This window comes from Mobula birostris, chromosome 20, assembly GCF_030028105.1.
Source record: "Mobula birostris isolate sMobBir1 chromosome 20, sMobBir1.hap1, whole genome shotgun sequence".
Classification (NCBI taxonomy): Eukaryota; Metazoa; Chordata; class Chondrichthyes; order Myliobatiformes; family Myliobatidae; genus Mobula; species Mobula birostris.
Genome location: NC_092389.1, coordinates 16,407,310 through 16,425,234, shown reverse-complemented (window position 1 = coordinate 16,425,234; position 17,925 = coordinate 16,407,310). Strand labels below are relative to the sequence as shown.

General features: G+C 38.2%; 1 protein-coding gene across 1 annotated transcript in view; it reads left to right on the top strand.

Annotated features, from left to right (window-relative positions):
- LOC140185083 (CXADR-like membrane protein) overlaps positions 1 to 11,661 on the top strand; it is a 149,998-nt gene extending 138,337 nt beyond the window's left edge. Inside the window, exon 7 of the mRNA XM_072238326.1 lies at positions 369 to 11,661. Coding sequence (XP_072094427.1) covers positions 369 to 654 — 286 coding nt within the window. The 3' untranslated portion in view covers positions 655 to 11,661. The remainder of the gene's footprint in view (positions 1 to 368) is intronic.
- Positions 11,662 to 17,925: the final 6,264 nt, after the last annotated feature.

The following is a 17,925-nucleotide window of genomic DNA, read 5'->3' as shown; positions in this document are numbered from 1 at the left end:
TCCTCATGATTGTGTCCCTGTGTTGGGTCCAGGACAGGTCTTCCAATATGTTAGCAACCAGGAATTTAAAGCTGCTGACTATCTCCACATTGAATAGCCAATCATTTTATAGTAATCTCAGACCATAACCAGGTGGCAAAAAAAAAGATTTTATCATTAACTTTTCTTTCATTGTACAGAGAGCAAACTAAAGGTTATGACTTACATAGAAAATTAAGGCAGAAGTTAAAATATCTTAAGGAAGTATTTAAAACATGTCAATAACTACTATTCAATTAGTTGGAGTTTTTAATCAAGGAATGTAGAGATTTCTCAAGCAGGAAACTTTTAATTACGTTTCGCTATTTCTTTTCATTGTGTGACAACAGGGAAGATGCTGAGGCACCAAAGGGAAAGCTTAGCAGCACACAATCCTCTGTGGGTACAGGAAGCACACAGTCTGGTTCCTGCTCTGTTAAGTCCATCAGAAATGGCACCCCCTGCTCCCAGCAACCTCGCACACTATCGGCCAAAGACGAGAAGATGCTCATTTCATACACACCAACTGAGGAAGTGAAGATCAACAAGAATGGACCAACACAGGCACATATGAAAAGAATGGGAGCTGTTCCTGTTATGATCCCAGCTCAAACCAGGGCTTTTCAGACTGTATGAATACTGTTTGGTTGGGAAAGGGAACTGTTTTACTGGCTCATTAGGGAGCTTTCACTAATTGGGGGAGATACTCATCTTTGGCTGCCTAAGCTGAACTTGTGTGAAAATATCAGCCTGTGGATGAACAAACATTTGGTTCTATTTACTTCAATGGAATAGGATGTTGGAAGGGGAATATAATTGGTATCAAATTGGGTTTATTATTGGCAAACAAAGACAAATTTTGCCCATTAATTTTAATTTAAAGTGTGAAACTTCCCCACCCACATTTCCAATGTTGACGTGAGAAAATTATGTTGAGCAAACTGGGTAGAATTACCTAAACCAGACATCATCTCATATACTGACTGGATTAGGGAAATGTATCCAGATATCTTTTGAACAGATTAATCTAGTTTGTACATTAATGTTTCTTAGCAGCCTTCTAATTTTGTGTGAATTCCTTATGGATCTGACAAAATTTTGTATGTTATTTTGTTGTGACCTGGGTAAGTGATGTTCTGAATGTTTCGGAGTGTTATTGAAATTTGAGGGGAGGTGTTTGGTACTTTATAACAGTTTCCCTTGAGTAAAGGTACAAGGTAGCATGGTAGAAAAAGAGCAGGAGAACTATCACTGGTATTCTGGCCAATTTTATCACTCAGACAAAATTATCTGGCTACTATCACATTGCAGTTGGTGGGAGTTTGTTATGCACGAGTTGCCTACTGAATTTCCTACACTATAGATGACTACAATTTAAGAGTATTTTCTTGGCTGTAAAGGACTTTAAAATGACCTAGGGCTATGAAAGGCATCACAGACATCCAAGCTTTTTTCTACTTTTCTCTTCAACTTTATTCTGATCTGCAACTGGATCTAATTTTGCAAAGAAGCAATCCTCCAGTGTGAAGATTCCAGATTCTTCTGGTAGTTAGCCTATTCCCAATATGTTTCTTACATATTTACAGTCAGCTCATTCTTAACTGATATTGTACAACCTTTTCGTCTATCTCATTCTATTGCATGTAATAGAGTTCCTTGGTAATTTCACGCTGTGCACATTTAGCACTTACACCCAAAATGCTCACAAAGGGAGAATGATCTTTGAACTAGTCATAAGCAGTTTACTACATTTTTCATAGTTCTAAATTCATGCTTATATAATATACAAGTAGCAGAGCACTGCTATATCTTGGTTTCATCAGTAATAGTGACACAGGAGGATATTGGTAACTGGGAGAAAATTTCCATGAAATGACAAATATAGAAATGAATTGATGTCAATTCATCATAGGTGTATACATTGGCACATGACATTTGTGTGAACATTATCTGCTAAACAAAAAAACTAATTTATTTATAAAACAAAAGCAAAATATTGCAGATGCTGAAGATCTGAATAAAGAGAAAATTTTGGAAATGCTCCGCAGTCAGGCATCATGTATGGAAAGATCAAGTTAATATTTTTGACTGATGATTTTGCATCAGAAACTCATCCCTTGAAATATTAACCCCAATCCTTTCTGCATATACCTTGCCTAACTTGTTTAATACTTCTAGCATTTTTTGTTTTGAGTTTCCTTTTATTTTTACTTAGCTTTGTTGACTGTAGTTTTTAATAAACTAAATATTTTTTGAATGAAAAACAGACAATCTGCTTTGTGCAGATTGTGCTGTCTTTCCTATGAGATGTATTATGATCACCTTGAATATGTTCAATGCACTTTGATGAGTACCCTTCAATCCTACAAGACTGGTAATTTCAATATTTGAGAACAAAATTAATTCCATTTTAAGTCCCCCAGCCTATTTTATGATTCAACAAATTCTTGACTCGATGTATATCTTTGATCCTAACAACTTTTTTTTGTATAATTAGTTTAGTTTTAGTAGCTGAGAAAATGTACGCTAAATTCCCTTAATGTTGCTTTGGAAGACTTAAGGACACTTTGTAACTGGCTTTTTAAATTATATAATGGTGATTTTTTCCCCCATTCTCTTTATCCCCAGGAATTTTTAGAAGAATTTGTACCATTTCCAAGTAATTCGTCCTATCAGGTGGATAGATATCATACTTAGAAGCTGTGGATTGTGATTATAATTGTTATAGTTCTTTATTGTTTAGGAAAATGTATATGGGATAATAACAATCAACAAGATAAAGAATTAGATAAAGTAAAAATCTCACTACATATTTTTCTGAAATTTCATTAGCTATCTGAGAGGATAACAGATCCACTGTTTCACATTTGTTGCTAGCTAAAAATCCAAAAATACTGGAGGTACTTAGCAGGCCATATAGCACCTGATGAAAGGACACTGAGCTGAAACGTTAACTCTAGTTTCTCCCTGCATAAGTTTGAACTAACAGGGTCTGAGAGTCACTCGGCATTGAAGTATTCAGTCCATCATGTCCATGGTGACCTGTGGGCACCCATTCATGTTAATTCCATCTTCCAGCATTTTGTCCACAGTCTTCAAGTGGTCATCTACACACTTCATTGATGCTCTCAGAAATTCCTCTTACCCCAATCTCTCTGGCAAAGTATTCCAGGAAAATGTTCCCCAGCGATCCCCTCTAAATCTCTTACCCTTACCAAAATCTATATCCTCCAACTTTTTCTGCCTCTGATGTGTTGAAAAGTTTCTTACAGTCTACCCTGTCTATATTTCTCATAACTTTATATACCCCAATCCTGTTTCATGTTAAGCTCCGCTGCTCCAAAAGAAACAGATTGAGCTTCTCCAGTCTCCCTTGACAGAGACTGTTAATAGCTTCCATCCCTAGCAACCCCCAGTGAATCTCCCCTGCATCCTATCCAACACGTTCACATCCTTCCTATAGTGGGTGACCAGAACTACATGCACTACTCCAGTTGAGGTCCAATGAACGATTTAGTAAGTTGGAGCATAACATCCCTTCTCTTTTATTCAATGCCTTGGCTAATGAAGACCAGTATCCCATATGCTTCCTTAACCACATTATCTACCTGCATTGCCAGCTTCAAGGATCTTTAAACTTGTACACCAAGTTCTCTCTGATCTTCAATACTCCATAAGGTCCCACCATTTGTAGTATATGTCCTAGCCTCATTAGTGTTCCCAAAATACATCACCTCACATTTATCTGATTAAACTCCACCTGCCACTTCTCAGCTCATTTCATCAACACATCAATATCACCCTGTCTTAATGTCATCTGTGAACTTACTGATCATGCCTTCTACATCCACATCAAAATCATTCACATATATCACAAACAGCAAGGGTCTCAGCACTGGACCCTTGTGAAACACTATGAGTTACAAGCATCCAATCACAAAAACAACTCTCAACTCTCTACTATCACCCACTGTCTCCTGTTGAGAAGCCAATTATAAATCCAATTAACCAAATTGCTCTGGGTCCCATGGGCTGTATGCAGCAACCCATGTGGGATCTTGTCAAATGCCTTACCAAAGTCTATGTAAACCACATCTACTGTACCTCCCTCATCAATAGCTTGTTACTTACTGCCTGTTATGCCTGCAGGTGTTTAGGGCATCAATGAATGTCCTCCATCTCTGTCTTTCCTCTTGGTCTTGGCAGTGTTCAGGGCTTCTTTCATCACACCAGTAGCTTTCTCTTGGTTTTCACTACTGTCAGCCATACAAGTCCTGGGTGAAGCCTCAGGAATACCTTCACACTCAGATGTAGAAGGATTCTTCATTGCTGTTTCCATAACAATTTTGTTTGACTAGTCAGGGTTGTTAGCATTGAGCTGAACCCCCCAAACCTAGAGGACCAATGGACCACTCCTAGACTGGCCTTTAACCTTTGACTTGTTTGGCATGAGTGACCCTACCAAAAGCCAAATCATAAAGCGCTGACTCCAGCCAACATAGCTCTCTGGTTCATTGAGGCATGCAAACCTCCAAACCACAACAAGGTTGTGATCCTCTTGAGGAGTGGCTTGTTACCTCTTCAAAAAGTTCAGGCAGATTGGTCAGACAGAATATAATCTTGACAAACTGTGGTGGCTAGCCTTGTGATTAAGTCCTGCCTTTCCAAGTGATCATGAATCTTGCCCCTCAAAACTTTTCCCAATAACTTCCTTACTACTGATATCTTCAAAGAACGGGTTTTCCTTTCTTGAACTATTGCTGCTACCTTCAACCACATTTCCTCTATTTCCCGAACATCCACACTCATCCCATCTTCCCAGCACCTTAACAGTGATAGAGCTCCTCTTGTCCTTACCTACCACCCAATGAGCCTCCGCAACCAACATGTCATTGTCTGAAACTTGTGCCATCTCCAAAGGGATCATAATACTAAACATACCTTTACCTCCCCGCTCCCTCGCCACTTTCCGCAGGGATCGGTCCCTTCGCTAATCCCTTGTCCATTTGTCCCTCCCCACTTCCTGGCACTTATCCCTGCAAGCAGAATGAGTGCTACACCTGCCAATTTACCTCCTCCCTCACCTCCATTCAGGGCCCTAAACAGTCCTTCCAGGTGAGGCAATACTTCACTTGCAAATCAGCTGGGGTCATCTATTGTGTCTGGTGCTCCCAATGTGGCCTCCTCTATGTTGGTGAGACCCATTGTAAATTAGGGGACCTCTGTTCCATCCGCCAAAAGCAGAACTTCCGGATGGCCAAACGTTTTAATTTGGATTCCCATTCCCGTTCAGAAATGTTGGTCCACGGCCTTCTCTTTTGCCAAGAAGAGGCCACTCTCAGGGTGGAGGAGCAACACCTTATATTCTGTCTGGGGTAGCCTCCAACCTGATGGCATGAATTTTGATTATTCCTTCTGGTAAAAAAATTTTCCATCCCCCCTCCCTTCTTCTTCTATTCCCCACTCTGACCTTTTACATCTTCTCATCTACCTATCACTTCCCCTTGGTTTCCCCCCACCTTCCCTTTCTCCTATGGTCCACTCTCCTCTCCTATCAGATTCCTTCTTCACCAGCTCTTTACCTTTTCCACCCACCTAGCTTCACCTATCACCTTCTCGCTATCCTCCTTCCCCTTCCCCCAACCTTTTTATTCTGGCATCTTCCCCCCCCCCCCCCCCATCCCTTTTCAGTCCTGATGAAGGGTCTTGGCCCGTAACATAAACTGTTTATTTATTTCCATAGATGCTGCCTGACCCGCTGAGTTCCTCCAGCATTTTGTGTGTGTTGCTTTGGATTTCCAGCATCTGCAGACTTTCTAGTGTTTATGATCTGGCTAAGAAGTCAGTAATTATCGGATTAACTTCCTTTTTGTAAAGGGGAACTATATTTGTTACTCCCTAAACATCAGGTAACTCACTTGGGATACAAATATTTAAAGATCTCGACCAGAGCCCCAGTAATCTCTTTCCTTGCCTCCCATAGCAGTATGGGATAAATATCTTCTAGCTCTGGGAATTTATCCACCTTTAAGCCTGCTCAGACATTGAACATCTTCTATTATACTTACACCTTCACCTTTCCTGAATTCTCCAACTACAAAGTCCGGGAATGCTGATGAAAAATGCTCTTAGGACCTCACCAATACCTTCTGGTTCCACACAATGATTGTTCCATTTGTTCCTCATGGGTCCAACTATTTTCTTTGTTATTAATTTTCCCATTAATATATATATAAAAACATTTTTTTATTTACCTTAATCCAGTCTACCAGTGAACCCTGTTTGCCTTCCTTATTTCTTTTAAGTGCTTCCCTACACTTCTTATACTCTTGACAGGCCTGCCCCATCTTTAGTTCTTCCCTTTTTATCCATTCAGTCTGTGACGTATCTCCCTAATATATCCAGGATTTTCTACTGTCCAAGGCATGGCTGTTTTCTTGTAATTGAAAGTAGCACAAACTATAAAGGATTGTCCAAAATAGATGACCCTGGTTATAAAATTACATATGCAAAATTACATAGAATTTACAGCACAGAACAGAAGACCTTTCAACTCAGCTGTCTGCAGCCATGCATTTCCACGTAAACCTTCATCATCCCTACATATTCTAAGCCAACCTATACATCCATCTAGTCATTTTCCCTCTTTTGTAGCTTCATGCTGAAGAAATCTCTCCAAGAGATAGCAAGTTCCACATTCACCATCTCAAGTTTCTCCCGAATTCTTCTGTGAACTTGTTATTTACTACCTTGTATTTATGGCCAGTACTTCTGGAACAAAACAAAGTCGCTATCAATATAAAAATGCTCATTTTCACACTATGTTAGTTGGATTATGCTGCTGTAATGTCAGTTATGTTATTGACTGCTTTGTGATCTCAGTTGAGCTCAGAACTGTTCAAGGCAGTAAAATGTCTGGTGACACCATTGTAATATCATGTAGGTATTATTTGCTAACTCTGGGACATCCTATTTGCAATGAAAAATAATGAGCTATTGCTGATGCACTTGTGACTTCATCAACTTGTCTAATAGCACCTAGCATCCTAGGAAATATTGATGATAGTTGAGTAATAGTTCATGGCAATTGTCAATAGAAACCATCTTTCCTTAGTTATTGTAAAGTTCTTGCATTCAAGTTCCAAAGAGAAACTTCATTGTCTTCTAAATATGATCTACAAAACTTTCAAACTCAGAAAAAGTCTACACATGACAGGAATTGTACTTCTTTCCATTAAAAATATGTGGTTAACATTTTTTTGGTAGAGAAAAAGACCCAGGAGTTACTCACAATATAATGGTAAGGTTCATGGTGCTCACCTTTACTGAAAGCCAAATTCACAGCAAATTTAGGCAAGTACACAGTTAAACTTGGTGATGTAAAAGTTGTAATTCAACAAGGGCTTCTCCACCCTTATGCTGTTAGCTTTAGGAAAATGACATTTATTGATTGGGTACCCTTTCAAGTTTATTGAAGAACTTTATGTTTTGTATTTGTATAATAAAGTCAAAGTAAACTTGATATGGAAAGTTAAATCAGGCTATTCAAATAAAAGCCTTTTAACAGCTTGATAAACTGGCTATTAACACCAGTCAACCTTGCTGGCACTAAGAATAAATTGTTTGCACATTGCTTCAGGTTTTGGTTAAATCAGATTACTTTATTGCAGATTTATTTTTCTTTTGGCTCTTTTTTTATTTAAAGCCATTGTTTTTCTCTTTATTTTTCTATCTGTTCCAGCTTTGATATTGAATTATTTCACTAACTTGTACACCTTCCACTATTTATTTTACAATCCTTTAATCTGATTGATGGCTCAACAAGATCCCACCTAGTTTGCTTCTTCATTCAGACCCGAGGTGCTGTATTGATGCAATCAAGCTCTGCCTTTCTCAGAAACTAAGCAATGTATGGTGAAAAATGTCATAGTTATCAAATGCTAAGGGCAAGTTGAATGTCAAATGTTGTGTATTGACCCACAGGTTTTGAGTAATATACTCTGTGTCTCACAAATGAAATGTTGGCTTGTTTCCAATGTTAACAATGAACTTGATCTTTGACAATTCTCTGTATTCTGCGATATTAGTTCAATGATGGTCCATTTGAAAAGGGAAGTGGATTTGGATGAGCCACAATGCACATTTTTCAATTATGCACAGGGAATGAATCTTGGGGTGGCCTAGTGACAGATCAGGTAGTGCTGCTGCCTCATTGCTCCTGCAACCCAGAGTCAATCTTAACATTTGCTGCTGGGTGGAAGTTGTATGTTCTTTGTGTGACCTTGGAGTTTTACTCAGGTGCTCTGGCTTCCTTTTATGTCACGAAAGCAGGTTGGTTCAAGCTGATTAGTTACTGTAAGTACTCTAATGCAGGTGGGTGATATGAAAATCAGGCTGGAGTTGAGAGATAATAAGTTTCAGGGAACTGGGTAGGGGAATGGGATTGCTCTGTGAGCCAGTATAGACTAATAGGCCAAAATGCCCTCCTCTATCATAAGGGAACATAGGTAATGTAGGATTAGTTGTGAGGGATGCTAATTTACTAAAAAAAATAGTGCACAAACACTTGGGAAGCAGTTAACTGTTGAGTCCGGAAATTTGTTTATCCAGCTTATGTGATATTGTGTAGCATATTGGAATTCAGCAATATGGGCCAAATATAGTTAAGAATCTCTGTGCTCATGTCATTCACACAGAAAGAACATTCTTCACGGCAAATGTTTAGTACTTACTATGATTCACAAAGTAACAACCAGGGAAGTTTTAATGTGCATTTTTTAAATGATATGCTTCTATATCATTCTTAACATAATTTAAAAATGAGGCAAATTATGCAAAATAAAAAATGACATTTTAAAAATATCCAAAGCAGATGCATGTTTAAAAAAACATGGAATTAAAAGTAATTATTTTACCTTCAGATGCATCTGTACATATTACTATGTAACAGCACTTTGGGAATGTACAATTCAGTTCAAAAGGGACGTGTAAGCTTCCTGTTCTGCAAACAATTTCTGTCAGTTTTATTTTGACTTGTATTTAAAATAGGTTAGTTTTTTTTCTGTGAATATTTCCTAAATGTTTATCTTAAAAGACTGCCAATTTCTATCAGTTTTGTTACTCATAAGTGTGAATCTGAAAGCGGCAATTGTTAACATTCAGATGGGAACCATTGGCTCAATGCCGTTTACAAACATTGCATTTCTTTCAGTGAAGCCAAGCTGCAAAACGCACTGTGCCCTGTCTAATTCTATGAAGCAGAATTGGGTAACTGTTATTGGAGTTGTTGAATTATTTACAGTTAAAAACATGTCAGAGGTTTCTTACGTGTCTGAGCTGATGCTCTTTATTTCATCAGGTACGGGATAGAATAATGCTAATCATTAGTCAGGTGGTTATGTCATTTTTTGCAGCTTTGTTTTAGAGTTAAAAGTGGTGCATCATTTTTAGCTATAAGGGATTTAAAGAGAAATCATTGTATATATATATATATATATATATATATATCTCTTAAAAAGAGAAAAATGCCAAAATACAACTCGCTATGTTGTTTATTCATCATCTACTTCAGATTCCATGTTTTGTCAGGAACACAGTTCAACTATATGACATGTATTAAAGTTTTCTTCAAATGTACTACAGACTTACTTTTAGCTTTTAAAATATGTGCAATGATCACATGCTTTATAATAAACTGAAACAGCCTAAAGTAAACACAAGTCACATGTTTGTGAAAAATTACAGATTTTAGAATACTAACTCTATTTTTTCCTTTCTTAACATCCTCCTAATGCTGAAGTGTATGGAGACAATGAGAATGGGTTGGGAATCTAATGGTGGTCATTAGCTACTGGTACACAAACAAGGTCATCCTTAGAATTTCCTTCTCCCCATGAAAATTCTTCATGTTTTTACTGCAAAGACCCTCCCCACTCCCCCCCCCCCCAGTCAAATCAACACTGGGCCAAGTGAATGCACCAGACCCAGTACAGTATCAGAAATGTTAATTTATACATCTGCAGTGAATTGATGTGCCACCTCTGTGTGGCATGACCTATTGCAGCAGTGCACTGAGAAAATCTGGCACACCTTGGATATCAGCTGCTGCAGATTTAATGTGAAGCATATTTCCATTTGGATTGAAAATGTACAAATGGATAAGGAGGCATTGATAAAGTTTAAAAGCTTAAAGTAAAAAATGAAAACTGTGAATGATGAAAATCTAAAAATCAAAGCAAAATACTGTAATGTACAGAAGGCTCATTGATATCTGAAAAGAACTCAGCAGAGGCTGACAAACATGACTATTCTAAGAAAAGGCCTTTATTTAAGACACCAAGCCTGCACCATTTTTCATGTTATTTTTATTTTGTGCATCCATGTTGAATTTTTTGAACATTCCTATGTTTGTATCACATCAAAGACACATTAGGAGAACATCGTTTCAATTTTAAAATGCAGTACAGATTTATAATGTGTATTTTATTATTTGCTCTTGTCACCTTTTTGATAACTAGCATTCTAGAGGAAGGTTTTGAGCTCTTGTACCAGCTGTGCATGACAGCTTTGTACTGACATATTCACATACCAATGCAATATAATAAAACGCCTTTCCACATTTTGCAACTTGTAGCCAATTAGTTCAATGCCTGTAAGCTGTGGAAACTAGGGAGATATTAATGTGATTATATAAAACCATGTCATAGGTTCGTGCTAACAATACCAGATGAATTCCTCAAGACAACAGATTCTGGTTCAATTAAATACAAGTTATTCAGGCTTAAAATGAACAAGACATAAAAGAATATATCATCAGAACTAAAATTAAACAATAAGTTGAATAGGGGGCTGCTCGGGATCTTAAATATACCAGCATTTGGAGGAGCATACACATGCATCCTTAATGTAACAGGAGAACATGCATACTCATCTAAACCTCAAGTTATGCAATATTTTTGTATGATTAGGTAGACCCATGCTCTTTCTTTGCCACCCACCTTCCTCCTTATGCAAACCTCTGTGAATGTTGTACTCTGGTACTTTGGTTCAGATTCTATTTATCGGCTGTTCTTCATGTAGTATTTCAAGTAGCATGTTTAAATGAAGCATTGGAAATATAACTCGCACTTCAGTCAAAACACACCACTTTAATGTTAATTGGAAACCATAAGTATTTAATTTGGTTATACAAAAATAAACAGACAACTACAATATGTTTGCTGCAAAAATATGTGATCCAGCCCTAACTGATAGTCATATGTGGAAAGGACAGGAAAATTGTGGGATGAATGAATGGAGCTTTATTTTTCTGATCAACATGAAACGCTACTAAATGTTAAAAGGGATAAAGAAATTGCTATAAACCTGTGGTATATTGTTTCCTTTTATAGTTCTATGTTTGAAGTTTTCTTCTCCCTAAAGATGCTTCATTAGTAAAATTAAAGGCACTTAAATCTTCAAGGGGTCATCTTTGAATTGTCACGCTCACATTTCAATGTAGAGTATGACATGTAAGTAATAACACTGTTTCCTGCATAATGCAGCACAAATTAAAGTTTCTCATTTCAATTGCAAATGTATATTTTTGTAATTTACTACAGCATTTTCTGCTTTGGATATTGTAAGTATTCTCCATAAAATAAAAAGGCATAATTCAGCTTGTGCCTCTATGTTTTTGTTCTAGAACTTCAGCACTTGGAGGACAAAAAAATCATCAATGTATAAATAAAAACAGCTTCAGTGACCCAGGTCTCAAGCCTTCAATCTGCACTGGGAGTTTGTGCATTCTCCTGCAGAAATATTGCTTTTAAATCAACAACAAGAGCTCAAAGTCATATCGAACTAACTGACTTTATCGTTACAATCCCCAGTTACTTTGAGGATAGATATTATACAACTGAGGCTGGCCAGTTCTCACTGGCTTCCAATCAAGTGTGTGATTGATGTTGATCGAAGCTCCGATCTTTGACTTTGAGAGATTTTGATCACTTCTTACACAGTCAAACAGTCCAGTACAAACAAACAGGTGGGCCCAAGCTCTCTCTGTCTTTGTCTCTTTCTTTTGAACTCAAGTTTCATACTTGCTATTGACTACTTAAAATTGCCCTAACAATATAGTAGCCAATAATGTACAAACCAGCACACCTTTAGTATGTGGGAGGAAATTAGAGCACCTAGTGGAAATTTGCATGATTACAGTGTAGTAATATCGTATTACTACTGACAGTGTGTGGCACAAGACATTAAGGGTTTGTGAGAGAAAATAAATCACAGAGAGATGAGTAGGCAAAGGGGATTGTTGAGATTGCCCTCAGAGATGGCATAGGCTCAATGGGCAGAGTACTCCCTCCAAATCACAAAGAAATATCAAATATTCTGACACTCACAATCCAGGCTTGCACTTTAAACAGGCACCTGATTGAAATGACAGGAGTGCAGTTGGAACATCTGGAATTTACCTCATCATGAGTCAGCTCTTTTAAAGGTAGAACAGAGACAGGGATAAATTTATATTAGATGCTGTTGCTGGGAAGCCTATTGTTGCTTGTATTGTCTGTTATATGGCTGCAATGGGAACATTCAACCGTTGTAGGCAGTGCAGAAAACAGACGAAAGGGTAGATTTCTGGCATTTGAGTAACTAAGAATAAAAACAGAAATGCTGGAAGTAATCAACAGGTCAGGCAGTATCTGTGGAAAATGCAACACGGTTGAAGTTTCAGGTTATTTATAGAAAGAGAAATATCAAACATTTTAAGCTCCAGCATTTTCTGTTTTTATTTAAGATTTCCAACATTTATAGTTTTTTTGTATTCAGTTTCCAAATAAAGATCATATCTCATAAGGAAGACATCAAATGTTTTAGGATGCATTAACTATAAGGACCATAGTCCAAGGGAAATTACAGATGAGCAGTGGCTGTTGACCTTTTAGTGATGCCCACATCTTTAAATGATTACAGAAAACAACTTTTAATAATAGGTATACATCAAAGGAGCTTGTTTCCTTGCAGTATGTTGCAGAAAAATGACTGGAATACAATTATTCAATGCCATATTAGACATGTTGGAAAAATAGCAAGATAATAGATAATGACAGATCTTTCAACATAATGTTATATCTGGCAAGAGTTAAGATTGGCAAAATATAAACTAAATGGCACTAATTTTAATGGGGTGTAGGAAAAGTTTGACCTAAGGGCTTTTGTACGAAGTATGAAATAAGTTGGTATGGTGATAAAATAATAAGATACTGAATAAAGAATACAAAAGGCAATAAAGATATTTCTGCATTTTTGCTTTGAGGAAGGAATATGGCATAGGCCAAGTACAGAACTTTCTGTTCTTGATCAATTACATCTTCCTACGTAGACAGATTGTAATTCAGTTCAATATTTCATCAGAAAAACACTGGGTATAAACTCACATTCTGTCACTTGGAAAAGACACACAGACACTGAGTATTACACCCTGAATTCACTGAAACTGAATTCTGAAAGAAATGAGCTGAATTTTGGAAACAGTACAATGTGCAGCAGACACAAAATTGTACATTTAGTACAAGTATTGTGGTCAAATTTCTATTCTTGCTTCTTTGATGGTACTTCATTTGTGTTCTGTTGAATCACCATCCTAATTACATGCTTAATCCACAGAGTGTTTCAAAGCCACAATCATCTCATTCGAAGTCAAGAGTACAACATCTTAGGCCACTTAAAATTAGACTTTATGGAGAACACATACAGTTAACTCTTGCTTGCTAAAATTCCATTAAGACAGACTGTACAGATTAATACAGCAATCTATTATTAAGCAAATCTTTCTGGATAAGCTAACACACACATCATTTGAAAAAAGAAGATTCAAAAGCTTTCTGATAATGTTGCAGTATTGTGGTTAACTATTTGAAATGGTTAAGTTTTCATATTTTGAAAATATTTTCTGTTTACTAATCCAAGGTCACCTTCATCTATAGTAGTGTTTCACAATGTATCAGAATCAGGTTTAGTATCAATGGCATATGTCATAATTTGTTGTTTTGTGGCAACAGTACAGTGCAATACATAATAAAAACTATAGATTACAATAAGTACCTGTATACATATATAAAAATTATGTTAAATAAGTAGTGCAAAAAGAGAGGTAAAGATAGTTTAGTAGTGTTCATGGATTCATTGTCCATTCAGAAATCAGCTGGCAAAGAGGAAGAAGCTGTTCTTGAAACATTGAGTGTGTGTCTCCAGGCTCCTGTACCTCCTACTAGGTGGCAGCAATGAGAAGAAGGCATGACCCAGTCACCCAGGACATGAATGCCGCCTTTTTAAGGCATCACCTTTTGAAGGTGTCCTCGATGCTGGGGTGGCTAGTGCTGCTCATGATGGAGCTGGCTGAGTTTACAACTTTCTGCAGCTTTTTCCGATCCTGTGCAGTGGCCTCTCCATACCAAATGGTGATGCAACCAGTTAAAATGCTAAAATGTACTAAACAAAGATTCAAGAGAAGATCAGCTACCCTTGTTACAGTGGAAAGCATATAGACAAACCGCAGACTATTTCCTTAAATTCCAACTCTTCACCTGCTTTATTACAGAAATGTTTTAAACCACCAAGTAAACACTTTTATGGCAGTAAACCCAAATTGAGCAAATTATTTGTGTCACTGTTAATTACACCTTTGTTCATAGATTCATACAGCCTAGAAACAGGCCATTCATGTCCATATTGATGACCAATTGCCAATCTAGGCTAATCATATTTACCAAAAATTGGTCTGTAGCATTCTATGCCTTGCCATTTCAATGCTTATCCAGATCCTTCTTAAATGTGTGAAAGTACCCACTTCCATCAATGACTCAGGATGTGTGTTGCAGATTTCAAGCACCCTCTAAACTTCTTCCCAATGTTCTACACTGTCTGAACATTGTTGATGTTACATAATTTTACATAACTCATTCATTAGTCACCTCTACTCCAAGGAAAACAAACTCAACTTCTCCAGTCTCTCCTCATAACTGAAATGTGCCATCCTAGACAACATTCTGGTGAATCTCTTCTGCACCCTCTCCAGCGCTACTGCATTTTCCCCTTGGTATGGCACATAGAACTTCACTTGTGGCCTAACCAACATAAAGGTATAGCAAAACCTCTCTGCTCATATCCTGTGCCCCAGACACAGTCGTGGAGTTACAGAAAAATACAGCACAGAAACAAGCCCTTTGGCACATCTAGTTCATGCCGAACCATTTAAAGTGCCTAATCCCAATCGACCTGCACCCGGACCATAGCCCTCCAATTCATGTACCTATCTAAATTTCCTTAAATGTTGAAATCAAGTTTACGTGTACCACTTTCACTGGCAGCTCCTTCCACACTCTCACCACCCTCTGAGTGAAGAAGTTTCCCCTCATGTTCCCTTTAAACTTTTCACCTTTCACCCTTAACTCATGACCTCTAGTTGTAGTTCCGCCCAACCTCAGTGAAAAAAGCCTGCTTGCATTTACTCTATCTATACCCTCATAATTTTGCATACCTCTATCAAATTTCCCCTTACTCTTCTATGTTCCAAGGAATAAAGTCCTAACCTATTCAATCTTTGTTTATAACTCAGGTACTCAAGTCATGGCACCATCCTTGTAAATTTTCTCTTCACTCTTTCAACCTTATTTACATCTTTCCTGTAGGTAGGTGACCAAAACTGCACACAATTCTCCGAATTAGGCCTCACCAATGTATTACATCTCCTATACTCAATACTTTGATTTATGAAAGCCAATATGCCAGAAGCTTCCTTTACGGCCCTTTCTGCTTAATGGACCTGTATTCCTAGATCCCTTTGTTCTACCACACTCCTCAGTGCTCTGCCTTTCACTGTGTAAGGCCTACCTTGGTTGGTCCTACCGAAGTGCAACACCTTGCTCTTGTCTGTATTAAATTCCACCTGCCATTTTTCCAGCTGGTCCAAATCCCACTGCAAGTTCTGATGGACTTCCTTGCTGTCCACTGCACTTCCAATCTTGGTGTCATCTGCAAATTTGCTGTTACAGTTTACCACATTATCATCCAGGAAGTTGATATAAATGACAAGCAGCAACAGACCCAGCACTGATCCCTGTGGCACTCCACTGGTCCTCCGTTCAGACAGGCAGCCATCTACTACCACTCACTGGCTTCTCCCACAAACCCAATGTCTAATCCAATTTACCACCTCATCTTGAATGCCGAGCGACTGAACCTTCTTGACCAACCTCACATGCAGGACCTTGCCAGATGCCTTACTAAAGTCCATGTATACAACATCCATTGCCTTGCCTTCATCAACTTTCCTGGTAACTTCCTCAAAAAACTCTATAAGATTGCTTAGACACAACCTATCATGCACAAAGCCATGCTGACTCTCCCTAATCAGTCCGTGTCTATCCAAATGCTCATATATCCGGTCTCTCAGAACACCTTCCAATAACTTCCCCATTACTGATGTCAGGCTCACCAGCCTATAATTTCTTAGTTTCTTGAAACATTAGCTTTCCTCCAATCCTCTGGTACCACACCTGTCACGAAGGATGATTTAAATATCTCTGCTAGGGCCCCTGCAATTTCTGCACTTGCCTCCCACAAGGTACAAGGGAACACCTTGTCAGGCCCTGAGGATTTATCCACCCTAATTTGCCTTAGGACAATAAACATTTCCTCCTCTGTAATCTATATAGGGTCCATGACCTTGCTGCTGCTTTGCCTCACTTCTACAGACCCTTTGAATGTTTCCCAAGTAAATACATGTACAGATTCAAAAACATCCACTTATGATCTCCCCCATCTCTTTTACTCCATGCATAGATTACCATTCTGATCTTCCAGAGGATCAATTTTGTCCTTGCAATCCTTTTGCTCTGAACATATCTGTATAATCCCTTATGATTCTCCTTCACCTTGTCTGCTAGGGCAACCTCATGCATTCTTTTAGCACTCTTGATTTCCTCCTCAAGTGTTCTCTGGCATTTCATAAGTACCTCATTTGTTTCTACCTGCCTATACCTGCTAGGCATCTCTTTTTTTTATTAACTAGGGCCATGACCTGTTATCTTTACTTTTATTCTGACAGGCACATACAAGCTTTGTACTCTCAACACGTCACTTTTAAAGGCTGTTTTCTGGTACACCTTTGCCAGGAAACAGCCTGTCCCAATCCACACTCACCAGATCCACTATGATATCATCAAAATAAGTCTTTCTCCAATTTAGAATCTCAAGCCACGGACTAGACCTATCTTTTTCCATATTTACTTTGAAACTAATGGCATTATGGTCACTTGATGCAAAGTGTTCCCCTACACAAACTTCTGTCACTTGCCCTGTCTCATTCCCTGATAGGAGATCAAGTGTCGCACACTCTCTCTTTGGGACTTCTCTGTACTGATTAAGAAAACTTTCCTGAATATATTTGACAAACTCTATCCCATCTGGCCCTTTTACAATATGGGAGTTCCAGTCAATACGTGTAAAGTGAAATTCACCTACCTTGTGCTTCCTTGTGCACAATCTTATGCTTCTTGCAACAATCTGCAATCTCTCTACAAATTTGTTCCTTTAAATCCTGCAGACTGTTGGGTGGTCCATAAAAGTGGTCATACCTCTCTTGTTCCTCAGTTTCACCCATAAAGCCTCGCTAGAGAAGTTCTCCAGTCTGTCCTGACTGAGCACTGCCGTGACATTTTCCCTGACTGGTAACGCCACCCCTCCCCCTTTAATCCCTCCCAGTCTGTTACATCTAAAACAACAGAACCCCAGAATACTGAGCTGCCGGTCCTGCCCCTTCTGCAACCAAATATCATAATTCCACGTGTCAATCCATGCCCTGAGCTCATCTGCCTTTCCTACAATACTTCTTGTATTGAAATACAGTATACGCAGCTC